Below are 21,642 nucleotides of genomic sequence, written 5' to 3'. Positions count from 1 at the left end.
ATGTTTTTACTAAAATATAGGCCTTAATGTCGGAGTTACATGATTCAGACAGAATTCCATTGAATTTCAGGAAAAAACTGTCAATATTCCTAAATTAAATAGTTTGTCTGTATTAACAGTTACTAATTAAGCTAAAATGCTCTTAGTAAGATAAGATAATCCTTTATTAGTCCTGCAGTGGGGAAATTTGCAGTTTAGTGACAGTTTCCATGTTTTTTGACTCGCATCACAGAGCAGATTCTTATTCATTATGCTTGTAATTTATCATCATTAATGTTGCCATGACCACAGTAGTTACTCAAGACGAATAAGAATGAGTTTGTCATAGAAGTGACGAGTTTTCTAACATGGGTGTTTTCTCATCTAAAAAGGTACATCTATAGTACTATTGGATTGTTTCAATTTTTATCATTAAAGGCTAAAGTGGGAAAGCCCACTTGTTTGCATTATGAGTGACACACACAGCTGCCCACTCACTCTGTCCCTGCATGACAATATTAATTTAATATTGCTGCAAAGTGTTCTATCATTAATTTACTGCAACTTTCTCGTTCCGTCCACCATGTTGCCTTCTGCTGCTCTTGCAGGGCAATTAGTTGTTTTAACAGACATTAATTATTCACGACACCTTGAATGTTCGCACATCCGTCATCGCTAAAGCAAGTCACACAGACAAGTCTGTTAGAGGGTTTGGTGTTAAATGATGATCTAGTATCCCAAAGCCATATTCAGCATGATCATCTAACTTCTTATATACCCATCAATCCACGCAAAAATAAAATGGATCAAATAATTTAATGGAATAAATGAATATCGTCAACATTTACATAAAAGCATCAAGACATTCACAACGTGCTTCATTAAAATCACTGGCAACAGCGACGCCTCACAGGGCCGAAGTGAGCACGACACTCCCTCGTGATGGGATACAAAAGGTGGGCATGATATGGCAACATAAGGACACTGAGTGACGACGTGTTAAGCACACTGTGGTATGGCTTATTCAGATTACATTCACCTTTTTGCATTAGAGGGACAGAAATCTTTCTTAAAAAAAAAGTAACAATTCAGCAGTAAAATGTGTTATTCAAGCAGTTCCAAAATAATAACAACCTCTGACAAAATAGAAATAACTGAAATAATACATTAGGTGGAATTAAAAATGTGACCTTGCTGTTAGTTAAAAGCGTATGCCATTAAAAAAAAAAAGTGTCTTGTTCGTAGCCATGGTCCCACATTGTTTGACCTTTCACATTAAAATTCGTACCATGCTTTCACAAGTACAGTTACCATTCTAGATACAGAAATTACAGCTCCATCACTGACGCCACAGAATTAGGAACAGTAAAATCAAAAATACTATCAGAGACGCTTGTTCAGTGTTGTTTCACTGGCCCATGAGACAGAACTTAAAAGATCTCCAAACTGTGAAACTCTCCAATCTTCTCCGAATTCACCCAAATACACAACAAGACAGAAATATTATCACTATGGCGATTCACCCTGGCACAAGACAGTCTCATGCTGACACCACAACACCCTCACACAACTTTAAGACAACAGTGAAATTCAATACATTTAGGTTAAGTAGCTTTAAAATGTACCGGAGCTTGTGAGTAATATCGATAAAATGCTCACCAGCACATTATAGTGACAGGTTTTGGCTGCCGCTGGCCCAACATGGGTGAGTATGTATTGCGGTGATGTTATTTCTGGACATGCAAATATCACGTGGGGCCGACTGGATCCATAATTCACACAGCAAACACACTTCTTCATGCATCGCAACCTGAAAGGTTGGGAATGTTTACTCCATGCTCTCAAAAGTCAAATCTACTGAGCATCAATCCAACAACGTGATAGAGATTACTGCAGGAAAGTGAGTTAAAATTGATTCACAAAATAAATATTAAAAGAAAAAAGATAGGATTCAGAAAGGTTTTTGGCCTTTGAAAGTTATGTGATAGTTCTCAAAGAGAGAAGGAGGCATGTCACAAAACCAGCTGTAACAAGCCTGCGCAGTGCTGAGAAGGTTTCACGGACAGATTCAGAGAGACGTCTGCTCTCCACAGGCAGAAAATGTCAGCATATGTGAGGCGGTTTGAAAAACATGTTTATACATAGCTGAGATGATATCATAGCTGACAAACTGCTCAGTGATTGGTAGGTGTTATCACAGAGCTAGGATTTCACAGACAAACAGCCATGTTGGATTGAGTGTGTGTGTGTGTGTGTGTGTGTGTGTGTGTGTGTGTGTGTGTGTGTGTGTGTGTGTGTGTGTGTGTGTGTGTGTGTGTGTGGGTGAGGAGAGGGGTGGTGACTGACCTTAAACAAGCCAGCGCAAGCGACACACACAAATGACTCATAGGACAATAAGTAGAGGCGACCTTCGTCTGCTCTGTTATTTGTGTTTGTGAGTGTCAACGTGCTCTGGACCAAATAGAGGCAAAGTGAACCACTCAGTAACATTCCCAACTCACTCAGACTCCTTTTTCCTGCACACAGAGGAAAGAGAAAGCACGGAGAAGAAGACAGCAAGGCGGAGAGAGATTACACAGATAAAACAACAGCAGAAGTTTGTCCTAAAACTAAAATGGCCGTGGACCTTTTAAGATCGCCTTTGGTCCATTAAAAAACATGATTTTTACTAAAACGTATGTGGGAATCCTCGTCCCAAAATGATATCAGATTTTGTATAAAACGCTGGTGGTGTAGTTAAAACTAAAACAGGTCGGTGCTGCTCTGCTCCCGCTGGCCGGCTGTAGGTACTGCTGAGTGATGAGCTGGCTGAGGTAGAGCAGTATTTGGCTGTCCTCCTCTCCAAGCCCCAGTTGCTCCTGCAGGAAGCAGAGGCGTCGGCCCTCCACGACCTCGGGCCCCTCCGTGGAGCTGACCGGCAGGTGGAGGTGGTGGGTGAAGGTGAACAGGAAGGCCCTGGCTGCCAGGTGACAGAGTGTGCTCTGTAAGTGAAGGAAGTAGGTGGAGCCACGGCGGATGTAGGTGCGGTGGTCGGCTATGTTGGCGAGGAGTTGACCTCGATACGGCGGACAGCGCAAGGTCTTCTGGTCGGCATCCAGGATGGAGATGTAGCGGCTGTATCTGGACAGCGAGTAAAGCATGCTCGAACCCACAGGGGACGCTACTCTGTGAGGGACAGACAGACACAAACACGTATTTAATGCTTAGAAAAGGCAGCTTATACACAAACATATAATTAATGGTTTTATTGTATGTCATCCTCCATGTTTGAATTGAAATTAATATTTCTTAAATGAAGATTAACATGCTCAGCACAATTGGTTCCATATCTGCATGTCCAGCTGACCCTGAAAAGCAAATATTTGGTGTCTAGAATTCTGCGCAGCAATTTTAATTCAAATTTACTTTGCTTATTTGTCTAGTAACTGTAAACAACTAAATGGATTATTTTCTGCATGAATACACAGATATGTCAGCATATATGCCCTACATTAATAAGGTGAGAGTGTAAAAATGAAGAAAATCCAGTTTGATTTGTCACGACTAACATTTTGAATACAGCTAGATGCCGTCCTCCCCGTCTCACCAAGGACATGGGTTCATGAAGCTAAGGCCTCCTCTCTAAGTGAAAAATATTGCAATTCCCGTTTTGTCGTAGGAAAGATGAGTAGAGTTGAAGAAGAAGTTCAAGGACAGATGTGACGCTGGAGGTTTATCAGTTGAATAGTTGGTTGTGTGAGTCATCGAGGACTGAGTCACGCCAGATGAGTGGCAGTATAGTAAGGTGTGATACAAACAACAAGCAGGAATGAACCGTCATTTTCAAACTTCAAATTAATGGAGACTCTCTAAAATCTGTGAGCTTCAAGCTCAATGTTTTTTTAAATGTATGTTAGGAACACCATCCGTCATTATTATTTGTATAAAGTGAAATGCTTTAAATATAAATGCAAATTGGAAATACCTTTGCAATCCAACGAGTTTCCACCTCTGCAGGTCGGTAAGGGTGAAGGGGCAGGACAGCCAGGCCTGAACCCTCTCTCCACACTTCCCAGGATTAGGCACAAAGAGGGCCAGAGCGGCAACCAGTCGGCGGACTATACCCTCATCCGCCCCGAGCACCACCAGGGTTCTGCCGCTCAGCAGACACCACAGAGCTTGCAAGGCGAAGGGGTACTGTCGCACGAACCTCAAGGCTCCCTGTCCCGCCTTCTTCCTCTGACGCAGGGTCACAACCCCCCCATAGCCCAGAGGGGAGGCACCCCGATCAGACCCCATAGAAGCACTCATGGTACAGTCAGATCCATCCTCCACTGAGGTTCTGGACACTGCATCCCCAAGGAGCCCCACGGGCAGCTCCAGCCCAGCCGCAGGGCTCTCTGAGCCTGGAGAACCCACCGCGTAGTCGTCCTGGAGATGGAGCAGGGCCTGGGGCTCCTGGTTGACCACCGGAGGTTCACAGGGCTGTTGGTGGGAGCTTTGGCCAAGACGAGGCACCACCTCTGGGGCAGAAGCCTCGTAAAGGAAACCATCTTGGGACATACAGCACGCTGTGTCCAGAGGAACCAACAAGTCAGACTGCCTCTCACAAGCCCCATCAGTTACTCCATCACACTCGTCCTCTCTGCTGGCCTCCAGCTCAGACACCACCTCCAGCAAGGACACCGGTGTCCCGTCTCCCTCATCCTCCCCAGCAGTAGTCTCCATCTCTTCACTGCTGCTCTCCCTATCCAGGTCAGTGTTATGGTCAGGGTCAGGGGTCAAGTCAGAATCAGGATCAGGGGCTTCTGACTTCATACAAGCCGGATTCTGTTGCCTCTCTGCTGGACCCGTCCCGCTCTTATCGCTGCTAAAGCTTCCTTTGGTCTCCTCCGAGCTCCCCTGGGTCTCCAGGGTCTGGTCTGAGGGGGAGGACTCCAGATGGCTCTCCACAAGCCCAAGCTCACTCTCCTGAGTGTGGCTGGTCTCAGAGGCTGGGTCTAGAGGATCTGGAACCTCCAGAGCATCAAGCTCTAGAGGTTCTGGTCCTAGCACAATAGGAGGTGGATTTAAGAATGTTAAGTTATCTACAGCATGGTTCACAGCACAGAATGGTCTTAGTGTTCCCCCTTCATCCTCATCATCATCTCCAAGGTCCTCCTCAAACAGGAAGTTGGTAACTCTCTGTTTCCTGCGCAGCGCCCTGTCCAGGCGGCGTGTGTACAGGTAACACAGGTCGCCCCGGAAACTCCTCTCCGTCTCCTTCAAGAGCGCCACGGTGGCCTCGTAGAAAGAAACCTCACACAGCTCCTGCAGAGTCTTCAGGCGCTTGTCAAAGCACTTTGCAGACTTAGCTTTGATCAACTGCGGCGTGTAGGACGGCCTGCGCTTCACGCCCTCGTCTTCCTCTTCGTCTGCTTCTCCACCACCTCCTTTATCGTCAACCTGACCCTGCCCTTCCTCCCTCTTCTCCCGTGTGTCGGTGTAACTGAAGGGTTTGGCGAGCTTGGCGTATTTTTCCAGCAGCTGCTCACACTCACTCAAGCATTCGGTGACACACTTCTGGCAGCTGACAGCTTGAGGGTCTCTGCGTGGACGGTGATGGTAGGAGCTGATCTGTCTCAGCAGGTCTCTGTGTTCATAGATGCTCTTTTCCACGTTTGCCAGCTCGTTGGCCTTCTCTACAGCGTGAGCGGAGTACATGCACTGAGGCCCCGCCTCTCTCTGCAGGCCCTCCTCCCGCTGCAGCACGGAGTGAGTGTACCTGAGGGGAAGAAGGCACAAGTACACGGTCACAATCACATTTGTGGTTTTGAGTGAAATGTCTTCTATGAATTCTAACATCTTTCTCCATCATCAGATTGAAAGAATCATTACTTTAGTTTAGTTTAGGACCACAAACCCGCAATACTAATGACATTCCCATTAGCCTCAGTGGTACTTATGTGTTTCGCGCCCATTAGTGAATGTTGGCATGCTGACATGCAATCAGGATGGCGAACATGGTTAATGTCACCATCAGCATGTTAGTATTGCCATCGTGAACAGGACAGAGAGCCCCTGGGACTGCACCATTCCTCGCCTATTTTAGAACTCTGAGCGGTAGAAGTACCATGTGTCAAAATGTTATTTCACTTTTTTTGGGGGGCATCACATCAACACTTTCCATTTGAACATATATTCCCCCATTTGTTAACCTATATTACTGAGCGTTAAGAAGTGGTTTAATTAACCAGAGTTTGTATGTTTTTTTGCAAAATAAGGTTTAGGGACAAATACACCCCCCCCTCATTTGTATATTAATTCATTCTGGACAAAAAGTATTGAAACTGTGGATAACCTAATTTGTAAGCCGTCCAATGATCAAATAAACCCTCATACAGATGGAATGCTGTACTTGTTTATAGTTTGCTCACATGATGCATATAAAACTGATTAGGCTATTAATAATCCATTTTCCACAAATTTACTGACACAATGAAACCTTCAAGTCTGGTGGTTTTATTCCAGTATAGGGACCCTGGTTTGTCTCCGGATGTCTGGGCACATAATCAAACTAGCATGTACAGTCTTCTTACAGTACTGTACTTAATGGGAACTAAGTACATGGACAATAAACAGAGGGCAGTAGTTGAGGGGCCTAAAAGGGGCAAACAGCAAATATTTGTTCCAGGGCCCCCTAACTGATTAATCCGGCCCTGTGATTACCATTTCTCAAAGATTATTCTGTTCACCATTTACCTAAATGACTGAACAAAAGATTAGAGAGGACATCAGATATGATTTAGTAGTTAAAAGCTCTTACTCCAGGTCTCGGAGCTTCCTCTGGAGTTCCTTGGCAAACGCTCTCCTGTTCCCAGCCTTCAGACACTCAGAGGCCTGTGAGAAGCGGAGAGACAGCTCCTGAAACTGCAGCATGATTTTCCTTTCGTCTGCCGACACGTACGCCATACAGAAGGGTCGCACGAAGCCCCTCGCCTCCAGGTCGTAAAGGGTAAGGTGATGGACGTAGGCGAACGCCCCCTCCTTTGAGTCACCCAGCACCACCCTCGAGTCCTCCACAAAACTGAGCCTAGGGTAGCCAGTGCCGGGTGGATGTCCCACAAAAGAGGCCTGGTAGTCCACCGACATGATGCGCAGGGAGAAGTAGTTGAGATCGAAGGTGCCGCAGACTTTGGGCTCGTCTGGGATGGTGAGGAGAGGCTGAGGGCCCACCTGCTCAGAGAACTCAGAGATGAGGATGAAGTCTTTGGTGAACTTGGCGTAGGACGTCTTGGCCCAGGGGTTTGAGTCGGCCAGTGGATGGAGAGGAACAGAGAACTCCTCAGGGAGAGACCAGGGGTCGGGAGTTGTCTGCCCATATTCGTCCTCTTTAGTGAACGCCACCACGTCAGGTGAGCCTATCATAGTGGTGTTGGTGAGCAAGGCATGAGAGACACAACGCACAGTGCAGGACGACTAACAGTCATGAACCATCTGTAGGAGCACAGTGGTGGAGGGCTACCACATGTAGTGCAGTCGGATGGACCATCCTGCTGCACAATTGTTTGTGAGGTTAAAAGAGCTGGAGATTCTAAGGGTCCAGAGATGAAGAAGGTCCACACACAAAAATTAGAAATGTAAAAGGGGGTCCCAGAGCAGAGTGGGCCCAAAATGCTGCTGCACCACTGCAGAAGAGAGTCTATCAAACAACAGCCATGATATTTGTCAGTAAAAAATAAAAGGAAACACCTCGACAGCAACACAAATCAGAGTCTCTGTTAACAAAAGCAATTATCTTGCGCCAATCAGGAGGTCCGGGAGGCATCAGACCATTCATACTCTGCACAGAGAGAGGCAAGAAAAGCAGCATCAGTTACGCGCTCCTGTCCGTCTCCGCTTCATGCCTTCATGCGTCGCCTCCAGCTCGTCACTGTGTTCGGGACGCTGGTGCGACAGAGACACCGCTAACAGACTGCTACATGGAATCAGCACCTCCAAAGACAGACGCCATGTTTACTCAGCTGCTCGTATTCTTGTCAGGTGACCAACCGGCCTCCCCATCTAGAGAAGTTCCACCCTAAAACTGAAATGTCACATTTTTTTCTAGGACGCTCGCAGAAACTTCTTTGGTGATGAAAACGATCGATGAGCCTGAGTAACTCATTGTCATTTTAACATAATCAGATTTGGGAATCTGTTTATTTGTACTTTCTTTAAGTTTTACTTAAAAGGAGTATTTGCATGTGTCCTGAAATTCCTTTAGAAATAAATAAGTTTATATATTCAACAATCTCTCGATTGAAAACCAGTTTCAGGCCATCTAGTTCAACTACTTAGTATAATGATGGTCCTGTAAAATGATACTTCCAATGATTATTCCCTCACATGAGGGCAACTCTGTCCTTTCCATGAATAATATTTTGTTGGAGTAATACTGAATTGTTTACTTTTTTATTTGACAAGATAGTAGTTAAATTTAAACTGTAAATACAATGTCTAACATTGCAAACAGAAATGTGTAACGCACCAGCGCCGTTAAAATGTCAAAATGAAAAATTCTGATTTAGGGTGTATTTACATTTTCTGTTTAACGTTGATATGATGTAGCAGTAATATTTACAATATAATTGTTATTATGAGCTATGTTTTCATAATAAATACGCTACGCATGGAGCCCATAGTCAATCATTGTGCTGTTATTAACATAAACCTGTTTGTTTTCAGAAGATTCGGTGGGTCCATGTTTTACGACAGTATCACGACAGTATTACGACCTTATTTACGGTAATATTTGACAGGCGACTCGGCGGGGGATTTGTAAACAGAGGTCCATGTTGCTCCTCGTAGCTCTTAGTTCGCGTTTTTTTAAGGGCTTCGATAAATATTTAATTTTTTCAAATGATTATTTCTTCCATTAAAGCCGTTGGGAGTGAAGCTTGTCAACCGGTGACTACTTTGTTTCTCTTTTTGAAAGTTTCGGGTAGCAGATAGCATGGCTTCAGCTAGCGACGTTAGCTAACATGCTAACACGGTGGAGAGACAGCAGGCTGCCTGGAGGACCGGCTTCTTCATGTGACAGCAGCCAGGCATGCTAGTGCAGCTCCTCGGGAGATCTCTGCTCCGATCGGGATTACAGTGGCTCGGGGTCCAAGGACGGAGGGGCCTCTGTGCGGCGCAGAGCGACCTGTGTCCGGACACACAGCAGCAGGCAGACATGATCCGGAGCCGGGGTCAGATCAGAAGGGTCCTCTGCGTGGCCGAGAAGAACGACGCTGCCAAAGGCATCTCAGAGATCATGTCCAGCGGCAGGTCCAGGAGGGTTAGTCAAGTCTTCTCACAAACAGTACAATACCCCCAACACATCATCTTATCATATGGCAGTCGACATCAATTTTGATAACCGATTCATGCCCATATGTAAATTCACTATATATGTTTCAAACCAGAGCATACTATAAGGAATGATAAAGATATCTTTTTCTATTTCTCTTTGTTTTCTCCAGTTCTGATTGTCTTCTTTCCCATTTTAGAGAGAGGGGATGTCAAAGTTTAATAAAATCTATGAGTTTGAATATCATCTCTTTGGTCAGGTAAGTTGATACAGTGAAATAATTAGATATGCACACATGCACATTTAAGTCTGTTTTGTTTTGTGTTTAACATTTTCCTGGTTTCATTATGTGTCCTTCCCACTCCAGGATGTGACAGTAACAATGACTTCAGTGTCAGGACATTTACTGGGTCTGGAGTTTAAAGCACAGTTCCAGAAATGGTAAGATGAAACAGGATTGTTTTTTTTGTATTTTTTGTACATCACAAAACTGATTATATTTGTACCTTTTCTCTCCGCAGGCACAGTTGCAATCCTGTGCTGTTATTTGATGCTGAAGTGGAGAAGTACTGTCCAGATAACATGAAACAAATCAAGGTATGCTTAAATACTGTCCTCCCAGGTGTCACAAAAATATACAAAAATCTGATTTACTTTGTATTTAAATAAACCTATGTTGTAGCCATATTATGTTATTGTGATGTTGATTAGTCATGGTAATGTGATAGTTTATGTTTTTGGACCATGATTTACCCACAACCCAATACTATTTTTGTCTTTTTGCATCAATAACCTTTTAATCTATAATTATAAAACTAGGATGTACCATTTTGTTGAGCTTGCTGCAGCAGATAATGTACTTTCTACTCCTTTTCATCTCTCTGCAATGGGAGGCCTGCATTTTCATTGAGAGGAAATAATGATAAATATGGATAATAGAAGTAGATTTGAAATATTCCTCTTTCTTTCCTTTCTCTTGTCCCTTTTTTCTCTGTCTCTCTAGCGGACACTGGAGAAAGAGGTGAGGCAGTGCCAAGCCTTAGTTATCTGGACTGATTGTGACAGAGAGGGAGAAAACATTGGCTTTGAAATCATAGATGTCTGCAAAGCAGGTATGAAAGTAATATGTGTGTGTTCTTTTTGTTGTTGTTGTTGTTGTTGTTGTTGTTGTTGTGTGGCCGCAACTGAGCGTGCATCCTTAACTCCTTTTCAAAGGAATAGTTCGACATTTGGGAGAAACTCTTACTGCTGAAGGCTAGATGAGAAGATTGCTACCACTTTTATATTTATACTGTAAATATAAAGCTGGAGCCAGAATACAGTTAGCTTAGCTTAGCACAAAGACCGAAAGCAGAGAAAAGCAGCTAGCCTGGCGCTGTCCAAAAACAACAAACTCTAAACACGTCATATCTAACTTGTTGAATCCGTCCAAAAACAAAACAAACTGTCAACAAACTGCTCCTGATAATAGTGTGTGTGCGTGTGTGTGTGTATTTTCTTTTTATGTTTTAATTCATAGTGAAGCCCAATTTACAAGTATTTCGGGCAAAGTTTTCTGAGATCACCCCCAACTCCATTCGGAGAGCTTGTGAGACCCTAATGGAGCCAGATGCTAACGTCAGCGATGCTGTTGATGTCCGTCAGGAGCTGGACCTGCGAATAGGTAAGGTAGCACTCCTAAACTTTACTGGGCAATACATAGGGACACACTAATGCAGAAGAAAAGATTATTTCATTATGGGACGGCTAAACAGATAATGGTTCATGGTTAAACGTCACTTCAGCCATGATACAACACTAATAGCTTTGTTTATGAAAATATAGAATATCACATGATAATATGATCCCATCCTCTTTCCTGTGCTCATCTTCTCCAGGTGCGTCCTTCACTCGATTCCAGACACTTCGGCTGCAGAAGATCTTCCCACAGGCTCTGGCCAATCAGCTGATCTCATACGGCAGCTGTCAGTTTCCCACTCTGGGTTTTGTGGTGGAGCGTTTCAAAGCCATCCAGGCGTTCATACCTGAGACTTTCTACAAGATCAAAGGTACAAACTCATCTGTGCACAGACACATAGATCGGTAGCATTCAGGTCTTTGACTTATTCTAGCTCGCTCCTCTTCATCCCATCTGTTCTTTATGTTTGTCTTTGTGTCAGTGCTGCACGAGGTGGAGGAGGACACTGTGGAGTTCAGCTGGAAAAGAAACCGTCTCTTCAACCACACAGCTTGCCTGGTGCTCTACCAGATCTGCATGGAGGTAACTGCCTGTTTGTGCGTGTATGTTCTATGTCATGTCATAGATTTTGTTATGTTATGTACTTTGTTACTAGTTTATTTTTGTGAATGGAAGGTTGAAGGTCTTAAGGATACTTTTAGATTTAGTTTGGTCTTATCTCTGAAAATGCTAATTGTAATATGATTTGAATTGCTATGATGCTTAAATTTACTTACAACCACCGGCTTCCCTGCCCTAACCAAAACACAGACAAACTGTGTCTCTACAAAAATGGTAACAACCACTATACATCTGTTCTAACTAACTCCATCAAACACAACATTATTGAAGAAGTAAAGATAAAGGAAGTAAAAGAACTGTTACCTTCTGCGATTTGTACCACAGAATTTAAGAATGCTACTTTCACTGACAAAATATTGGAGGCATCAAAATAACTTTATAGATTTTGCATCTTCTCAAAAGCTGTAAATGTTAAGAATAAAATGTGTCACCCTAAATATACCATTAAGAAAATCCAAATGATGTCTGCCAAATCAGGTCGTAACATTACTCAATAATTTCTCAATATCATCAGATCTTTTTATCTATCACCAGCTATTATGATATTGTAGTGAAGTATGACAGTAAAATGAATTGTTATTATACTGTGATGAAGTCTGATAACTCACACTCATTATCACCCACACATAGTTTCCCCTCCAAAAAACTAATAATACGGTTTATTGATTAATCTTAAAAGCAAATATACACTGATGTCTGATGTTGCCCTATATTACCTAGAAAGGCACCATGGACCTGCACCAGCTCTGCGTGCGTGCGTGCGTGTGTGTGTGTGTCTTCTCTTTGGTGTAAACTCATCCACACATGTGTAACCTCCATCTGCATCTGGAGGACGAAGCAGTACATTTCAGTGTGTGTTGTCAATCTGCCTAAATGAATGTAGGAAGCTACTCACTAGAATATCGTTTCACTCTTTTCCAGGATCCCATAGCAACAGTCACCTCAGTAACCAGCAAACCCAAGAGCAAGTGGAGACCGCTGCCTTTGGACACTGTGGTAAGAATATGAAGCCAAGCAGTCACACACATAGAATGTACACAAACAGAATCTCAAAACACACCTGTTCATGTTATTAAGTGTAAGCAGTTTTTTATATATATAAATATATTTTTTTTTCAATCCTCTTACTTTATCGAACAACAGGAAATGGAGAAACTTGCATCTCGGAAGCTAAAAATAAGTGCCAAAGAGACAATGAAAATTGCAGAGAAACTCTATACCCAGGGGTGAGTTGAGTGCATGTTAGATAATGTACAAGCATACTGTAAAGTATTGCTTTTGTCTTAGCATCAGTTTATCATCCCACAGTAGTTTTGATATTTCACTTGAACTTGTTTTATTCAGATATCTGACTTGAATCCACATTTTTAGAGGCTTTGTGGTGTCAGTTGAACAGTCAATTCTTTGTTTGTTTACCTAGTTGTTAAAACACCTTAAAGTCATGTCTATTTTTGTACATGGCAAGACACCATCTGGCAGGGTGGTGTCTATCAGGTGTTAAATAGATGAGTTAATCAGCAATCTCACTTTTTCTGTGTGAAGATGGCTTGTGACTTTATGTTTTGTTTTTTTTCTCAGGTATATCAGCTACCCCCGTACTGAGACAAACATTTTTCCCGCAACCTTGGCTCTCGGTCCCCTGGTGGAGCAGCAGACACAAAGCCCGGTCTGGGGGACGTTCGCCCAGCGGGTGATGGACCAGCCTGGCGGTCCCAACCCACGACAGGGCAAGAAATCTGACCAAGCCCATCCCCCCATACACCCCACCAAGTTCTCCAGTACACTGCAAGTAAGTCTGCAAAAAACTGGGTCTCAATTTATGCAAATGTTCCTTTTTACCCCTCATAATTTGAGTTTTTTCTCTCTGGGGTAACATTTTCCAACAATAACTTACTGCTCACATGTTATTGTTTACATTTTTAATCACAGTAAACAATCATACCAAAATACACCCACTGCTGGTTAATGGGGCAGGTTGTTCTGACCCAAACATCCCTTGTCATACCCCTCAACTGTTTCTTTTTTTCTCAACAATATAATGGAAACAATATTCTAAAAGGTTTCACAGATAACTTTTGTTTCTTTTGTGTCCAGGGCAATGAAGGACGTTTGTATGAGTTCATTGTCCGGCACTTCCTGGCCTGTGTATCCCAGGATGCTGCGGGGCAGGAGACCGTGGTTGACATAGACATCGCCCAGGAGAACTTCTCCGCCTCGGGACTCATGATCATTGCAAGGAACTACTTGGACGTTTACCCGTATGACAGGTGGAGTGCTAAGGTATGGTGTGTGTGTGTGTGTGTGTGTGTGTGCGCGCGTGTGTGTGTGTGTGTGTGTGTGTTTTTACAATAACAGGCTGACCTTCATTCTCAAATAATTGGCAGTCTTATCTAAAGGCTTCTTAACTACTAAACTAAGAGAAAAGGTTGTTTGTGGTTCCAGTTGCCTGCTGCTTGTGTGTGATACATTCAGTAAACCTGCTATCTGATCGGCGGTTCGATCCCTGGCTCCGGCAGTCCATGACGATGTGTCCTTGGGCAAGACACTTAATCCTGAGTTGCTCCCGAAGGCTGTGCCATCGGTGTATGAATGGGTGTGAAAGATTAGATAGATCCTGATGGGCAGGTGGCACCTTGCATGGTAGCCCCTGTCATCACTGTATGAATGGGTGGGAATGGGTGATTGATTAGTAATGTAAAAGCGCTTTGAGTGGTCGGAAGACTAGAAAAGCGCTATACAAGTACAGTCCATTTACCATTTACCATTTGTTATTGCCAGGTGATTCCAGTGTATGAGCAAGGCTCTCAGTTCCAGCCCTCTGCTGTTGAGATGGTGGACGGACAGACGAGTCCTCCTCAGCTGCTCACTGAAGCCGACCTCATATCCCTGATGGAGAAGCATGGCATCGGTACAGATATGAGACAGATTTTTAAAAATATATGTCTTTACAACCACTCAAAGTTATTAATAAATCCCACAAAAGGTCTTATTTTGTGCTAATCCACAATTGTCAATAGACTTCTAACCCTTAGTCAGATTTACATAAAAAAGGTTCCAAATTGTATGTCACAGCATCAATAGTTTTACAATATCAATGTTAATTGAAATATAGTAAATGCTACTTAAACTAATCAATTGAATATTCTAGGAAATCTGTTCTGTTTTGGGCTAATTTAGTGAACTCAATACATGATAAATCAATGTATTTGATCACACTGATAAAATAAAATATAGCCCCTGCTCATAGATTTGCAACATTGTCTGCTGCAGTCTAATGTTACCAGAACTGACCTCAGTACATATAGTACCCATTCCTTTTGCACAGCCTTTTTCAGTTAAAGTAAACCTGGTAACAAGTTGGTGACTCTTCTGGTCAAGTCAACATAAAATAAACATAAAAAAACTCAAACTCTGTAACTGTGTGTGTTACAGGCACTGATGCAACCCATGCAGATCACATAGAGACTATTAAGAGTCGCATGTATGTGGGCTTGACAGCTGATCAGAGGTTTCTGCCTGGGGAGCTCGGCATGGGACTGGTGGAGGGTATGTTCACACACACACACTTCATACACAATGGGCCTTTATACATAGATAGCAGCTCTTACGCCGTGGTTCCTGTCATTCAACTATGTTATTTATCAAAATGTGTGTGTGTTTGTTAAGGATACAACTCCATGGGATATGAAATGTCCAAACCAAACTTGCGTGCTGAATTGGAGGCGGACCTTAAGCTGGTATCAGAGGGCAGAAAGGACAAACAGAGTGTGCTGCAGAACCAAATCCAGAAATACAAGAGCGTCTTCATCGAGTCTGTCAGGAAAGCCAAAAAGTTAGTCACAACTTAGCTTGGAGAAGTTTTGTGAATTTCTGACCCAAATAAGCAGAACCGTGTGATGTTTGTTAATGACGGATCAATTAAACTGATCCGTCAGTGCCTGGAGTCACTGCAGGCTGTTGGTAAGAGGTCATGTTCTGTTGTCGCTTCAGGTTGGATGAAGCCCTGTCGCCATATCTGGGTGCAGCTCAGGAGATCGCTGAAGCAGAGCAGCAGGACATGGAGATGCTGCTACCGGTCAGGAAGTGCCCTCACTGCGGGCAGGACATGGTGCTGAAGAAGAAGAAGGAGGGAAACAGGTGAGGGGTCAAGTTTTTGCGTGTGCCCAAAAGGAAGGAGAGCATCTAACGACAGTAAAGTATGCTTTGGAAAGATGTGCGGTACTTGGGCTAGAACAAGACTACAGTGGGCTCTCTAACTCTGTCTGTCGTCCTGCAGTAAGTACCTGTCCTGTGCGGGCTTCCCAGCCTGTAAGACAGCAGTGTGGTTCCCCGACACGGTGCTGGAGGTGAGCAGAGACGACGACATCTGTCCCACCTGTCAGCCGCACCCTGTTCACATGTAAGTTTTCATTTTATACTAGACCACTGTTAACTTAACATCAAACGCAGGAAACCATTTAAATTAACATTTTTTTTTGCATATCATTTTTGGTCAGATATTTTGGGATCAGATGAATTGTGAAAAAGTAGAGGAGCAGATTTAGATGTTGGTCATTTAGTTCTACATACATACAGTGTAACATATAATGTGTTAGATTTCGATATTATCCCAAAGTAATTTAGATACAGATTTTACACATTCAATTTAGTCATCATCAGTTGGTACAGACTCCAAAAGCTGCCAGCATGCCGATTTTCTTTTTTTTATATCTCTTGTGAGTCCCCCTACTTTATGCTCTTATTTGTTTGGCTGTTTTACCCTAAATTTAAAAACCTATTAGCTTCAGTTAGAATCCATACAGTATATGCATAACTGATCATCTGTATGTGACAATGTTTGTCGGTTTGATGAGTAAGTAAAGTTTATTTTATATAGCACCTTTCATAGAGCAAGATCACAAAGTGCTTAACAATAACAAAAAATTATTAATTATTAGACCAGTAAACAATATAGTGCTGTTTCCTTGTTTACCTTGAACACACAGCTTCCATTTCTCAGATTAATCAGAAGTGTGTGTAGGCGCCGCTTCCTGTGCAATCACAACAACAAACAGCAGATGAGGCTCTCAGTGGCTTCAGCAGTGCAAGAAACTTGTCAAAATTCTCGTTTACACAAGTGGGCGTTAACCCCTTGAGCACGTGCCTCGGCTCAGTACAAATATAGGGCACCCTCACTAGCAACGAGCCAAAGTGCTCCACACCAGCATCTGTTTCCATGGCAACCAATCTGGTAAAGAGCTCAAAGTTGAACTACAGCCCTCACTCTAAGACAATATCACAGTTTTTTTTTGTTTTTTTTAACAGATTTCTCCCAGCAGTTTCAGCATGTTGTATAACAGCAGATGTGTGCATTAATAAACTATTTCCTTCCTCATCACTGGTCGCTACAGCAACCTGCTGCATTATTCAAACTTTTATTGTACACGCACGCATTTTTAAAGGCAGGCTCCATCAACTTCTTTTTAGAAATTGCCTATAACTAGTACACACACAGTGAGAACTTAGTGTACTGTGATCTATAACATTTTTTACAATAATTGTATATTCACTTCAAAAATCTGCACACATTCAGAGCAACAGCAGCAGTCAGTGAGGACTAAACTGTGGATCCCTTTTCATCTCACTCTCATCACATCATGTGGGAATACTGAGGTTCTTTAACATTTGTTTCCTGTTTGTCTGACACTCTTCAGGTTAAAGTTCAAGTTCCGCAGAGGCAGCCTCCCTCCCATGATGCCTTTAGAATTTGTCGGCTGCATCGGTGGATGTGACGAGACGCTCAGAGAGGTGCTGGACCTGAAGTACCTTCGGGCAGGGGGAGGTGGGGGGGTGGAGGAGGGGGATGGGTGGAGGAGGGGGAGGAAGGGGAGGACGACGAGACGACCCTCGCCCACCAGCTCCACGGCCCCCAAGACCAGAGCACCCAAGACCCCCGAGTTCAAATCCTCGACCTTCCCTTCCTCCGGTCCCCTCCTGGACCCCGCAGCCACGACCTCCAGCAGGTGGCGCTGGGGTCAGGGCAGACCCCAACAGCGATGTCATTGTGTGTAACTGTGGTCAGGATGCACTCCTCCTAACCGTGCGCAAAGATGGTCCCAACCAAGGTCGTCAGTTCTACAAGTGCAACGCTGGGAGCTGCAACTTCTTTCTGTGGGCGGATGAGCCGAGTCAGCAGGGGGAGTCGCAGAGCCGAGGTCCTCCACTGGAAGCCCCACCGAGGCTCTCTCTGGGGTTCAGGAACCCCCAGGAGGAAGCAGAGGGCAGGAAGCTGGTGCAGGAGGACATGCGGGACAGACGATGTGTAACTGTAATGAGGCAGCGGTGACACGTATGGTGCAGAAGGACGGTCCAAACAAGGGCCGGATGTTCCACACCTGCGGGAAACCAAGAGACCAAACGTGTGGCTTCTTCCAGTGGGCCGATGAGAACGAACCTCCACCAGGCAAGGCTCTCTCACACACACACACACACACACACACACACACACACACACACACACACACACACAAAACACACTTATCAAAATGTTCTTTCTGTTATTAAAAATGAATATCCTTTGAATGAGACATTTTTAGCTATGCTAGCAGCGGCGCTAACGAAATGCAGTGACAGACTGCTGAAACACCTTTGTTGCATAAAAAAAATATAGTCACTTGTCGCACATTAAAATTTGAGTTTTGGTTCTGTTACTATCAGCTGTGCTGACCAAAATGGGACTTTAGAAAATCCATCTTCAAATGTTTCTTTGGTTTCGGTCTGTGGTACTTATTAAATCGTTACATTTTCTCATTCTCATGCACCACAAGCAAACTGGAGTCAAATTAAAGGGAAGAACACCCATTAACGCATTTACGATACATTACAGACATCTGCGGTGCTTTTCATTTGATTTCTCACAGTTAAATCTCTGACTGCATTAATCTTGCTGACAGATAATTGACACCATGAGTCTGGACTCATCTAATGCTTTCAGTTTGCTCGGCAGCACTGTTTATTCAAAACATCTTAATGCGAGCAATGCAGAAAAGATGTATAGAGATGAAGCACCAGAGAAAGCGACTAAGATAATCCTCACCTACATCTTTATTTAATGATAAAGAAAAGCTGTCACGACTCACAAACACTCCCACTGAGACCTTGAGGCATCCACTTACCCGGCTGACGCGGTGCCTTCAGTCCCAGTGAACACAGAAACATCTTCTGCTTTTCATGCAGCGACCTCTAACCGCCTCATGTTGTGTTTGGTCTCTGTTCCCCCATGTCAGGTGTGTTTGGTGGTGGATTTAATGGTGGTGGCGACGCAGGGAAGAAGGGAATGAAGATAACGGGAGATGCCACCGCTAACAAACCTCCAGCTGCTAGGAAACCTCGGACCTGCGGCATCTGCCACATGCCGGGACACACCCGAGTTACCTGCCCCCAGCGGTGACGGCTGCTTTAAGACACAGTGTGGAGGTGCTGAGGTCTATGACTTAAAAGTCTGTGGTCAGATTTTATTTTTCAAATATGCAGAGACTCAGATTGTAAGTACCTCTTCACAAGGGGTGGACCTCTTATGAGAATATAAACAAGACCCTGTATGCCTTCTGGAAAGTTACATTTTGATAACAGTTCCAAGAGGGCAAAAACTGCTTTGAGCGCAAGACTGAAGTCATGCAATGACTCAGACTCAAACTAAATCAGAAATTCTATTACACAGTCACAGTTGTCCAGCACAATGACGACTTTGTTATAAAAAGGGGGAATGTCCAAGACATATTGTGTCCCAGGTCAATGGAAATGAGAACTTTTCTCTCTGTTTTGATCCAGCTGTAATTTCTCAGTTCTCCTCAGATCTGCAGTGTGCACGTTCAAGATGAATGGCTCTTTTCTGGAGCATGGGAGGGAAGTAAGGGGTCATTTTGGGGTCCAGTTAACTTTTAGTATCGTAACGTTTTAGGTAATACACTTATTTGCTCTATTGCCAAGAGTTAGATGAGAATATTGAAACCATTCTTAAGTCTGTACAGTAAATATGAAGCTACAGCCAGCAGTTAGCTTAGCTTAGCATAAATACTGAAAGTCTAAGTACATTTACCAAAATGCCTAACTTTATAGAGCAGCATTCGTAAACACACACACGCACGCTGAACTATTTTGCTGCCAGAGGAAAAGAGGACTACATGGAGAAGTAGAACCAGTTTTAAAACTTGTCGGTGTTTGTTACCGCGGTAACCTGGTTTTGCTCAGCTGGTCTTGAATCGAATGAATCCCCCGTTCTTTGTGTTTATAAACCTGACATCTTGACTGAAATCTGTTTTAAAAGAGTTATTCTGCCTAAGAAGCACTGCTCTCTTTTAATGAATAAATGTGTATTTAAAGAGAATGTATTTGCACACAGTTTCTTAATAATTACTAGCCCTGACTGAGTGTGTGGTTTTCACCTTGAGAGTCTCTGTGTGTGTCGTCATGGCAAAGTGTGGTCCAGGAGACACCGACTGTAGGAGGAACCATCACAGAAGAGCTTTTGAGAACTTTACCAGTGTGTTTTGTTGAGAAGGTTTAGTTTGAAGATGGGTGTGGTCCAATCAAGGGCTGCCGAAAGAAAGAGAGTACTTCTTTTTGCCCCTAGCCAAATTTGTCATTACGGCTGGTATGATTCCACCCATAGACTGTATAAAATATGGACGTGGTCTCCTTGACGTCCATGACATCTGCCATGGATTTCTAAAGAGCAGTTGTGGAGCTCAAGTGTGTGGCTGTCAATTGGTTCCCTTTTGGTTTTCATCATTGTTACCATCACTACGTATCTCAAGTGTTTTACATTTGTTGGTTTTCTTCTAGGTGCTCTTCGAAAGAAACATCAGATAAAAAATGTTTACACTTTGAATATAATGGGTACAAAAAAATGACTCTGTCTGTAGTCTGAGGAATTGTCAGTACCAAGGACTTCTATTGTAATATTGATGAATGCTAATAAACATAAATGTACAGTAACCTGGTTATTTATATTTTTACAGTCATGCCTTAGATTGATGTTCTGCATTTTGGTTTCGGTCTTTGGTATTTTTCTCTGGATTCCACTGGTTTTGGTTTCATTTCGAGTCTTTAAACCTTCAGCCAGCTAAACAGAGGAAAGGAATAATAAAACTCAAAACGTCTTTCTTGCTGCTGTACATAGTAAATGTAATCTGTAATATGAAGAAAACCTTTCTACATAATGTATTTTTGCTAAACCTTTTTAGTTTAAATAACTGTTACTGTAGTTTTTTATGTTCAAAATTGAGCAAAGAAGGGCAAAGAAGTTTTACTGGTGTCCTTACCAGTAAAACTAGCCAAACAACACTGTAAAAAAGACTTTGTTACAACTAAAAGTCCATCTTTCAAAATTGTACTTCAAGAAAAGGGGAAAAGTAAAAGTACTATTTATGCAGAAAACAACCCCTTCCAAAGTCTTATTACTCTACATTATGTCATTGGAAGACTACTAGTATTACTATTGCATAGCATTTTACTGCACTAGCTGGTCAGATTCCTGCCAATCCCAACTAGGATTGGTAGTTTATAACACATATTATATGATAGTACTACAGCTGTCAAAGTGTAGTGGAGTAATACTATAATACTTCCCTCTGACTGTAGTAGAGGTATAAAGTATCATAAATGGTAATAGCTCAAATCTCTCACATAAACACTGTATGGGTCTAACTGATGCCACATGTTGAATAGTAACACGTCTGTTGCATTAAGTATTTCACTAAAGAACATGCCCAGTGATCATACATGTTAGCAGATAAGGAACCCGTCAGACCAGGTCTGAGCCGTGCAGCTTTCTCCTTTACTGCCGGGTTTGTAATGTTTGATGTTCCTCAGAAGTGAAGCCTGTGTAACAGACGAGCCAGATGAAGTGAGAACCCCCCCAGGACCAAAGGGAAGTAAACCAGAACCGCATGGATTCCCGGTATGTGTGTGTGTGTGTGTGTGTGTGTGTGTGTGTGTGTGTGTGTGTGTGTGTGTGTGTGTGTGTGTGTGTGTGTCCTCCACGTCTCTGTTATTATTCCACAGCAGTGGTGGTGATCTTTACCGTCACGTT

General features: G+C 43.2%; 2 protein-coding genes across 2 annotated transcripts; one reads left to right on the top strand and one right to left on the bottom strand.

Moving 5' to 3' along the window:
- Nucleotides 1-793: 793 nt before the first annotated feature.
- smcr8a (Smith-Magenis syndrome chromosome region, candidate 8a) lies at nucleotides 794-7,970 on the bottom strand. Its single transcript, XM_054608339.1, has 3 exons — nucleotides 6,764-7,970; nucleotides 3,944-5,722; nucleotides 794-3,144 (listed from the first exon to the last, which is right to left on the bottom strand). The coding sequence occupies exons 1-3, from the start codon at nucleotides 7,363-7,365 to the stop codon at nucleotides 2,685-2,687; spliced, it is 2,841 nt and encodes a 946-aa protein (XP_054464314.1). The 5' UTR covers nucleotides 7,366-7,970; the 3' UTR covers nucleotides 794-2,684.
- An 840-nt stretch (nucleotides 7,971-8,810) lies between these two features.
- On the top strand, nucleotides 8,811-20,535 carry top3a (DNA topoisomerase III alpha). The gene is given in 21 exon segments (XM_054608338.1): nucleotides 8,811-9,259; nucleotides 9,471-9,530; nucleotides 9,639-9,712; nucleotides 9,793-9,868; nucleotides 10,275-10,383; nucleotides 10,791-10,934; nucleotides 11,149-11,319; nucleotides 11,431-11,531; nucleotides 12,492-12,566; nucleotides 12,714-12,796; nucleotides 13,149-13,359; nucleotides 13,665-13,850; nucleotides 14,349-14,478; nucleotides 15,003-15,116; nucleotides 15,237-15,402; nucleotides 15,561-15,707; nucleotides 15,847-15,969; nucleotides 17,264-17,465; nucleotides 17,467-17,838; nucleotides 17,841-18,012; nucleotides 18,836-20,535. Coding segments are annotated over 21 exon segments (3,111 nt in total). The 5' UTR covers nucleotides 8,811-9,028; the 3' UTR covers nucleotides 19,000-20,535.
- The last annotated feature ends 1,107 nt before the right edge of the window (nucleotides 20,536-21,642 follow it).

Source organism: Anoplopoma fimbria, chromosome 11, assembly GCF_027596085.1.
Source record: "Anoplopoma fimbria isolate UVic2021 breed Golden Eagle Sablefish chromosome 11, Afim_UVic_2022, whole genome shotgun sequence".
Lineage (NCBI taxonomy): Eukaryota > Metazoa > Chordata > Actinopteri > Perciformes > Anoplopomatidae > Anoplopoma > Anoplopoma fimbria.
Note: the sequence above shows the minus strand (reverse complement) of the source record. Positions and strands in the feature narration are given on the sequence as shown.

Excerpts from the sequence above, each read along its gene's own strand:
- smcr8a (XM_054608339.1), bottom strand. The coding sequence starts at position 7,365 with ATGATAGGCTCACCTGACGTGGTGGCGTTCACTAAAGAGGACGAATAT. Across the intron at positions 5,723-6,763 it reads AGGAAGCTCCGAGACCTGGA|GTACACTCACTCCGTGCTGC; the intron begins GTAAGAGCTTTT and ends TCTTCCCCTCAG. Across the intron at positions 3,145-3,943 it reads AAACTCGTTGGATTGCAAAG|AGTAGCGTCCCCTGTGGGTT; the intron begins GTATTTCCAATT and ends TGTCCCTCACAG.